This window comes from Microplitis mediator, chromosome 8 (assembly GCF_029852145.1).
Source record: "Microplitis mediator isolate UGA2020A chromosome 8, iyMicMedi2.1, whole genome shotgun sequence".
Lineage (NCBI taxonomy): Eukaryota > Metazoa > Arthropoda > Insecta > Hymenoptera > Braconidae > Microplitis > Microplitis mediator.
In genome coordinates this window covers 5,715,904-5,725,724 of record NC_079976.1, presented here as the reverse complement: position 1 = coordinate 5,725,724, position 9,821 = coordinate 5,715,904, and the positions used below count along the sequence as shown (strand labels likewise).

Sequence of the window (9,821 nt, the reverse complement as noted above, 5' to 3'; positions counted from 1 at the left end):
TTTAAGCAACATTAAATATATGTAGATATATATGTTGCATTATTTATAATGGCTTGTGAATTGTTCAATTTTATCACGAATCATGACATTATCAACTGAGGTAGTAAAAAAAATATATATATGTATATAAATATATATATATACATAATAAGTATATCGGTAGCATTAAAGCCATCAAGAGCATCCGCCTCTCAACTGCAGCGCTGGTATAGTCCAGTCGATGCGCACGAAAAAATGGTCAAAGATCATTTTTTCGGTGGGTAAAGATCGATTTTGAAAAATTTTTTTTTCAAAATACTAGAAAAAATATAAGGAAAAAAGTTACCATAAATTTGGAGGGTGATCTTTTTTTTTTTATAAAAAAATTAGATGTAAAATGAAATATCTCTAAAAGTATTGAGAAGTTATCGAGACAAACTGGTATCATTGTTTTTGGGATTTAATAACGAACAAAATGAATTTTGAACGAAGTCTCTACGACGAATAGTTGCTGAGATAAAAATTATTAAAGCGCGAAAAACGAAAAAGCGCGTCATTTCGTTCGCGCGCGGATAAACAAAAGAGTGTAACTCGGCAGCAAATCGATATTTTAACAATTTTTTTTTATTATTCTCTTAGTAAATCATATATCAACCATAAAAAAATTTGGTAACTTCCAAAAAAATTTTGTCGAATTTTAAATTTAAAAAAAGTAAAAATCACTTTTTGTTAAATAAAAAATAGAAAAAATGAAAAATAAATAAAAAGACCTAATGGATAATTTTGTTTAAACCATTACCCAAATAATTACGGGTAATGACAGTTAAAAAAAATTTTTTTTTCATAAAAAAACCGGTTTTGAAAATTTTTTAAATTTATCAACAATTAAAAAAAAAAAAAAAGTTTTTTTTTTGATACGACAGAAATTCATCTCGCGAAATTCTGAATCGAATGGTATATACGAATTTTTGTCGATTTTTCGAAATTTTTCCTTTATAATTTTCAATACAAGGACTTAGAAAAATTTCTTGCTACGGGACTTTAAAAAAATAGGACTTCGGATATCTTCGGGAATTGCTAGAGAGAGAAAGTAGGCATAAGACGTAGTGTCGTTTTCTAACGGATAACGACTACTTTCTCTCTCTAGCAATTCCCGAAGATATCCGAAGTCCTATTTTTTTAAAGTCCCGTAGCAAGAAATTTTTCTAAGTCCTTGTATTGAAAATTATAAAGGAAAAATTTCGAAAAATCGACAAAAATTCGTATATACCATTCGATTCAGAATTTCGCGAGATGAATTTCTGTCGTATCAAAAAAAAACTTTTTTTTTTTTTTAATTGTTGATAAATTTAAAAAATTTTCAAAACCGGTTTTTTTATGAAAAAAAAATTTTTTTTAACTGTCATTATCCGTAATTATATGGGTAATAGTTTAAACAAAATTATCCATTAGGTCATTTTATTTATTTTTCATTTTTTCTATTTTTTATTTAACAAAAAGTGATTTTTACTTTTTTTAAATTTAAAATTCGAAAAAATTTTTTTGGAAGTTACCAAATTTTTTTATGGTTGATATATGATTTACTAAGAGAATAATAAAAAAAAATTGTTTAAATATCGATTTGCTGCCGAGTTACACTCTTTTGTTTATCCGCGCGCGAACGAAATGACGCGCTTTTTCGTTTTTCGCGCTTTAATAATTTTTATCTCAGCAACTATTCGTCGTAGAGACTTCGTTCAAAATTCATTTTGTTCGTTATTAAATCCCAAAAACAATGATACCAGTTTGTCTCGATAACTTCTCAATACTTTTAGAGATATTTCATTTTACATCTAATTTTTTTATAAAAAAAAAAAGATCACCCTTCAAATTTATGGTAACTTTTTTCCTTATATTTTTTCTAGTATTTTGAAAAAAAAATTTTTCAAAATCGATCTTTACCCACCGAAAAAATGATCTTTGACCATTTTTTCGTGCGCATCGACTGGACTAGGTATTATTTGAGATGAGCCGTGACCGATCATCACGTGATATCACGATCTTCGGTCACGTCAACATTCAAGTGTATCGTTTAACAACACACCTCTCATTTTCAATCTCATCAAATTTTAAACATATATACACATATATTTATACATACAACAATTAAATTTTAAAACCAAATATTTTTCTTCAACTTCTATTTCCAAAAATAAGGTGCCAATATTCGGTGCCTTAAATAATTTTATTAAATAAATTTAATTCCATGAAAATAAAAAATATCGACACCAAGGAAGAGTAAAATAAATTTTTTCTAGTAAAAAAAAATTTACCTAAAGTGGGAAAAAAAAATTCTTTAAAGTTTCCGGCATATATGAAGTTTTGTTGGAATTTGTTGAGGTTTGAATACACTACAGTTTACAAACTGCATAGGATATATATGAATATCTATATATATATTCTTTGTCACCCTAGAACATTGTATACCCCCGCATAATATAAAAACTAGTGAAAAGAATAGCCTTTACTTTTAAAAGTAAAGAGCGAGAGCAGAAATATGTCTAAGAATAGCAAGAGGACGCACCTGTTCGATCACGCCTGGTTTTTAAAACTCTTCATAAAAGCACTTTAAACAAAGACACGACATCTATATGCCTCTCTATCTGTCTCGTTACCTCAAGTTGCTTACAATATTGCATTGAATTTTAGCCCAGGGTAAAAACTGCTGTATTAAATTGTCATTGAAGCGACAAACACCTGTCGTTCTGTACCAGAACAACGGGAGTGAATGAATGGCTGACCAGCAAACCAGACTTGGACTTGAATGGACAAAATATGCAAATTAGCCTTACAGTTTAAAGACGCTAATTTTATTTTTAAATAAATAAATTATTTGAGTAAATAGTTAATTAAATTGTTGATGTGATGACAGATTTCGGCGAACACAAAACTAGTGAATGTCCCCGGGGATTTAATGCCCCCCTTTTATGCGAACTATCACATCAATACACAATATTTCATCTCGTTTGAGATTTATATAGTGACATAAATGCCCATATGGACGCTTGTCACAATTGCTACACTTACGAACCCTTTGTCCTTTGTTGTGTTCAACTCCAATATTTAAGTATTTAATTATGATGACTACTGTATATGTATAGTGAATGTTTTTTTTTAATTTTGTGTTTGATCTCCCGGGGATAAATAATTGAGAACCACATAAGATCTAAGGAGATCTGATTTTTTAGAAATCAAATCTACGTTACTTCCAGCAGATCTCAAAAACTGAAAAAAAAGGATTTTTTGGCACAAAAAATTTTTTTACTCGTTTCAAAAAAATTTTTGGTTGCCCTAAAAAATATTTTGCATTATAAATTGAAACAAAAAATTTCTTTAGAGGAATTTCTTGCGCCAAGAAATTCTTTCTAGTCCTAGGAAAATTTTTTCTTTCAATTCATAGTGCAAAATATTTCTTGTGTCAAGAAATCTCGTTTTCTGTGTAGTTACCCCGGCTTTTTTTTTCAAGAGATCTACGAGAATTTGTGGAAAACTGGTCGGACATCTCCGGCGAGCTCCGTAGCCCTAATAAAAAAATTGATGTTTGTTACTTATCGATCTACGTAGATCTTAGTAGCTCGAGATCTTTGGAGATCACCATAGGTCTAAAATCATTGACGTTCGGCTGAAGTCATCAAATGTTTTCTGAGATCTATTCCAATTATAGATCTACAGTAGATCAATTAAGATCTGATTTTTCTATGAATTAGATCTCTGAAATTTTTAGCAGATATCCAAAGAGTTAGATCTGATAGTTTCTGTTTTTTTTTTTTTTTTTTTTTTTTTTTTTTTTTTTTTTTTAAGTGATCCACGGAATTTGTTGGAGATCTCTCGTGACTTTTCTAGCTCTAAGAAAGATTGGTGCGTATTCTTGTCGATCTGCGGAAAATCTTCATTGATTTTATTATGAAATCTTTGAAAATCTGGCGAGATCTAGAATCATCGACGATCTGCCGAAAACATCAGAGATCTTCTGAGATCTACTCCAAATTTTAGATCTAAGACCTAAATTTTGTTTTTCGAATTTAAATTTTTTTACGTGTTATATTTATTCAAATATCAATAATTATATTTTTTATTTATTCAATTAATTAAGATTCGAAAGTTTTTTTCGCTTCTATTGGAATTCAAAAAAATTAATAAATAAAATAATTTTGAATTTTTATAACCGACGGACAAAACATGTATTCATACAGAATTTAAAAGTAACAAATTTCGTAAATTTTTTTTTTAATTAACTGATCAAATTAACTTCCGGTTTGATAAAAAAAAAAATGTTTTAATAATTTTTTAATTTTACCTCAAAATTTGAACATGTAAAAAAATATAAATGTACTTACCGTCATATTCTTAATTAAAAATTAAATTAATGACTAATTAAAAGTAATTAATAAATAAATGGCAAGGAAATGGATAAAGGATAAACTTAAATAATAAATAAATTCAAAAAAACAGTAATTTAAATTATCTTTAAAAATTTATTTATTTGTTTTATAAAATATTTAAATATATCTATTTATAAAAGATATTTGTTTTTTTTATATAAAATTTAATTTTAGAAAAATTTCTATACAAAATCTTATAAAATATGGTACTCGCCCTGAGTCTCGCAATTATATTATATTTCTTTATTATTTTTTTTACACATAATTTATATGTTGGTCCTAATTTCGAACATCAAAATTTGTGTAAAAAAAAAAATATTGAGAGCTCTCAATATGAAATTGGATTTCATAAAAAATATTTATCTCTCCCCCTCTCGTTTATACACTCAATAATTTTTAATTTTTTGTTTTATACAATGACTAGTTTGTTCAAATATTTGTATGAAAATAAAAAAAAAAAAAAAACAATACAACCGACAATTGAAAAATAAAAAATTTTGTCTTACAACTCAAACGATTTATCGAAAAATCGGAGCGAAGAAATTAATTATCAAAAGTATTTTTTGTCAGCGTATTAAATTTTTTTTATTTTTCTTTTTTTCACTATTTTTTGCTTTAAAATAATTAAAGTCAATTATCATTAATTATTTACACATAATTACTCTTAATGCAAAAAAAAAATCTATAAATTATCAAGCGCTTAAAAGTTACATAAAATATAAAAAATGGCATTAGGACGCATTAGAAAAATCCGATGAATTTTTCAAAAAAAAAAGTTATCAAATCTCGAATTGTCATAAAAAATAACCATGAAAATAAAAAATGGCACTAAAGTTTCACGGTACCGCATCAAGCGGTTTCTCTCTGGCAAAAAAAAAAAGAAATCAAAGACGCACGCGTGATTAGCAAGATATGGCAATTACTTTAAAAAAATATAAAGGCACACACGTTTACCCTAAGTACAAAACGAAAAAACACAAATTTTGATTTATAAAAAAATTATGACCCCGAAGTCAGCAGACAATTAACTATTTTTGGACTTTTTAATTAAAAAAAAAAAAAAACTAAAAAAATGCACATATAGAAAATTGAAAAATCTATAGGTGCATTTTTTTGAATATTTTTTTTTTTCTCAATTTATCATTTTTAAAAGCATCCAAAAGCTATTAGACGGCTGATTTCAGTGTCAAAAAAAATAGTAATAATAATAATTAATAAAAACCCGAAAAAAATGAATAAATATAAATAAAGAAAACTCCGAAAAAAACCTAATTATTATAATTGTTCACGCGCAATTGTTGTTTGTACTCACAAAAACAGTCTGTCGTCTCAAAAATTAAGGCACTTATTCTACATATATATAAATATATATGTCTATTATATATATTAATAATCTGTATTAATTATCATAAATATTAATTTTTAAATTACTTATTACAAAAGTGGAATGCACGAAAGACGATATATATGTACATATAATATATGTGTGAGTTAAATTAACAATTGTAACCAATAGGTACATTGATACCAGGACAGCCGCCTTCTTGATGTTTCGTCAAAAGTGACATTCTGCTGAATGTTTTACTGCACGAACTACACGAATATTTTTTGACATCGCTGTGTGTTTGTAAATGTGCGCGTAAATTACTGCGGTCAGCAAATGCACGATTGCAATGTTGACAACTGAATGGTTTTTCACCAGTATGTGTTCTAATATGACCCTGTAGTAACCAGGGACGTGAAAATGCTTTTCCGCACAGATGACACTTGCACGGTAACGTGTGCGTTCTTATGTGCATTTTCAGTGCACCAAGACTGACGTAAACTTTTTCGCAGTATTTACACGAGAATGATTTTTTAGTTTGACCTTCAGCAGCAGCACAATGAAATTGTTGATGTTTTGATAGTCCACTGTAAGTAGAATACGATTTGCCACAATCAGGACATTGGTATCGGGGTGACGATGACGAATTTGTTGAAACTGTTGATGCTGCTGATGGTGTTCCGACGATATTTTGAGATGCCGAGTCCATTTTCATCAGAATTGTTGACCCGGCTGATGTTGAACCGGCACTTGAACGACCACTGTCACTTCCAGGAGATGATAAATCTTCGGGTGTCACTGGTGGAGGTGATCGAAGTGGACCGTAGCTCATTGTACTTGTTGGCGATAGAGTGCAATGATCTGGACTTGATGCCGGCCAGTAATTACGAGGAATTGGTCTCTGTATTGTCGGACATGTCAATGATGCATGATGAGGTGGCGGTGAAAGCGATGCATGCTCTGGTGACGAGTGTGGATGATATCCTGCCAGAGGATATGACGGGTAGAGTTCACCAGTCGGATGCTGGGGAAAACGGTAAGCTGGTGAGTACGGCAAGTAATGGGGCGGATAAAGTGGAGCCCGGGTCCAAGCTGGTGTCGCGTAGTGAGCGACTGGTTCTACTGGTGTATTGAGATTCAATGGTTCCAATGGTGTTTTTGTCGCCAAGTAATTTATTGGTGACAATGCTGATGACGATGAACCGCCGTCGTGTTGGATCACTTCGACTCGTTCTTTCTTGACGATTTGATTCACTGGCGCGATGCCAACGGGCGGAGTTATTGGTTTTGATGGATAATGTAACTGATGGTGAATTGCTGTTGGTTGGAGAGACTGGATTGCTGTCACACGTAGCGGTGAACACTGGTCGATTGAATGACGGGGTACTTTGGCACAGGGTGACGGTGACCGTGATAGTGAACGTGGTCTCAATTTTTCAGCCGTGAGACTCAGATCTTCTGGTTTTGTGCTCAAGTTTTCTGGCTCTGGGATGTCGTCTGTCACTACGTCGATGATTTCGTCTGTAAACACAAATAAAATATTTTATTAGTTTTATTGCTTTGAAAATTTTTTTTTTTTTTATGAAAATTTTGTTGGAATTTTCTGAGAAAATTTTTAAAAAAATTTAGAAATTTACCTTTGACAGATTCGGGAACTTCCTCATACAGCACATGGACTGGCCGTTTTTTCAACGGACAGTGGCTGTAACTGTTGTTCTTTTTCACAAAACTACGCGGCATTTCTTCGACAAGCATTTTGCAATAGTTTTTTTTTTCTTATTTTTAAAATAAAATGTCTGTCAGTAATTAAAAATTTGTTGACCTCCTGGTAATCCAAATGATGGAGGACAACAATTATTAAAAAAACACTGCACAAATAAATGTAATCCGTAAATGCACAATAATAAATAACACAAATAGTGTAGTTGATTATTCACTTATGTTACAACGAATAACCGAAATAGTTGTGTAGGAATAATAGTACTGACTTATTATATAAAAGGAAAAAAGGGAAAAGGTATATTTCGACCCTACGAAGTTGTCGGTACGGCTGACGGCCGGATTCTGACTAGTAGGGGCGACGCGCAGGGCCTTATATAGACGATTCTCCCCACTCAGTTGCTGCAGGTGGCCCGCACGTGCTGTACAACCAATGTAGGCCCATGGGCCTTACATTCAACGCCAATAAGATTTACTCGGTCGCGGGCCAATGACCAATCAGCTTTACCGCATCTGTTCACTGTTACATCCCCGTTCTATAGTTTCCTCTTTTTTTTTTCAACTCTCTCTCGCTCTCAGTCTACATATATATATATACACATATATGTATATATACCTGATCTCTGTGATTGTTCCGCGTGTGTCATGTCTTGTGAGACAGATGCTGGGTTAGATATACCCATTTTACCCCGAATTTCATCACCCTAAATTTTTCCCCCCAGAAGAAATTTTCCATAGAAAAAAAAATTTTATTTAAAATAAAAAATATTTATACTGAAATTTATAGACCCCTACTTTTTTTGAAAATTTCATCCCCACTGACATGTCCCCCGGTAACATTCACTTTTCTCACTCCAGCGTGTCTGTGTTGTTGTTGTTGTGCTGGTTCGCTCACTCGCTCTTGTGAGCTTGAGTGTAGCGACGTGCGCGCACGGTATCCCCACTCTCAGTGTGTAGACCTCTGCTGACGTTCTTCTCTCCCTCTTCACGCACCCCTCGGGTGTACTCGATGTAACGGTCGTGTCGCGTGCCGTGGCATCGCCCACGCGTGCAGCTCACTCATACACACACGTCACATGTTATGTGTGTTGTGGAAAAAAAATTCTTCGAGTTAATTTTGTTTTTTTTGACTGATTTATCGTGATGCGTACGAAAGAAATTAATTTATAATTGTCTGTTATTTTATTTTTGTACCCGACGATTTTCAAAAAATTTTTAGTTTGAAATTAATTCAAAATGGCCCAATCATGGGACAAACTTTTCATGTTACAAATTTTTTTTTTAAATAAAAATTAAGTCGGGCAAAATGGACCATCACAAAAAAATTATTTTTTTTTATTTTACCCCACATTTAAAATTTTAAATTATAAAAATAAAAAAAATTAAGTCGGGTAAAATGAACCATTACACCACATTTTTGATAACAATTAATTTTTTTTATTTTACCTTACATTTAAAATATAAAAATAAAAAAAAATTTATTACAATGACATCAATTGTCAACTGCTGTATTGTAAAAGATATTTGAGGGAATAAGTTAAGACTTAAGGGTATAATCTTACTAAATGTTGCATAGAAACTGAACTTACATGTGAACTACTGAATAAAAAAATAAAAATACAGTCAAGGTTGTAAAGTTGTAATTCCTGTTTCTTAATGCAACCCTCGATATTATTAGAATATTTACCCCTTGTACTGCAGTAGGCACCTTGTGGATCACGGGCATTATCAACGTATATACATGTCGTATGTCTAGAGACGGATAAGAATCGGTGGCAATTGTGTGACTAAAAGAGATGCTGCCAGAGGTTCTGTTTAATTTTTATTATTTTTAGGCTCCATATTATGTAATATAAGGTGTGCGTCTCAACTCTCAACAATACATTGTTTGGTAATTTTTATTTCAGGTATATTTATATTTATGTACATACATATATATATGTATAAAGAAGAAGAAGGTAAAAGGGGTTGTGTACTAGTTTTTCGGAGAATTATTTAAATAACCTACGAGACAGGTATAAGATCGTATTTATGACCAAGTTTTATATGTATATATTTATATATATTTTTTAATACTACCGCAGTACGTTGGTTTATAATCCAACGGCAAGTACAGCAGGTCGTTTTCGTGATGGATGAAATAATATTATCTTGACATGGCCGTTGAATAAATTTTAATTTTTTCTTATTTAATTTGCGACTTTTAATTTTATTTCACGTTTGTCTGAGTTCCATACATTTTCATAAAATATATTTGGTAGTGAAATAAATTGGGGGAATAATAAGTAGAAAATTTTTTGTGATTTTGTGAGGCAAAATGGCCACTTGGAAATTTTTTTAAAAATTAGGGAGGGGATAGAGAACTGGGTTTTGAAAAT

The 9,821-nt window shown here is 31.1% G+C and overlaps 1 protein-coding gene across 1 annotated transcript; it reads right to left on the bottom strand.

Moving 5' to 3' along the window:
* Window positions 1-4,526: 4,526 nt before the first annotated feature.
* Window positions 4,527-7,801, bottom strand: LOC130672719 (protein escargot-like). Its single transcript, XM_057477421.1, has 2 exons — window positions 7,362-7,801; window positions 4,527-7,245 (listed from the first exon to the last, which is right to left on the bottom strand). The coding sequence occupies exons 1-2, from the start codon at window positions 7,477-7,479 to the stop codon at window positions 5,897-5,899; spliced, it is 1,467 nt and encodes a 488-aa protein (XP_057333404.1). The 5' UTR covers window positions 7,480-7,801; the 3' UTR covers window positions 4,527-5,896.
* Window positions 7,802-9,821: the final 2,020 nt, after the last annotated feature.

What these genes read in the sequence shown, in the direction of transcription:
- LOC130672719 (XM_057477421.1), bottom strand. Translation starts at nt 7,479, where the DNA reads ATGCTTGTCGAAGAAATGCCGCGTAGTTTTGTGAAAAAGAACAACAGT. An exon ending in AGTTCCCGAATCTGTCAAAG is followed by an intron (nt 7,246 to 7,361) that starts GTAAATTTCTAA and finishes TTGTGTTTACAG; the next exon opens with ACGAAATCATCGACGTAGTG.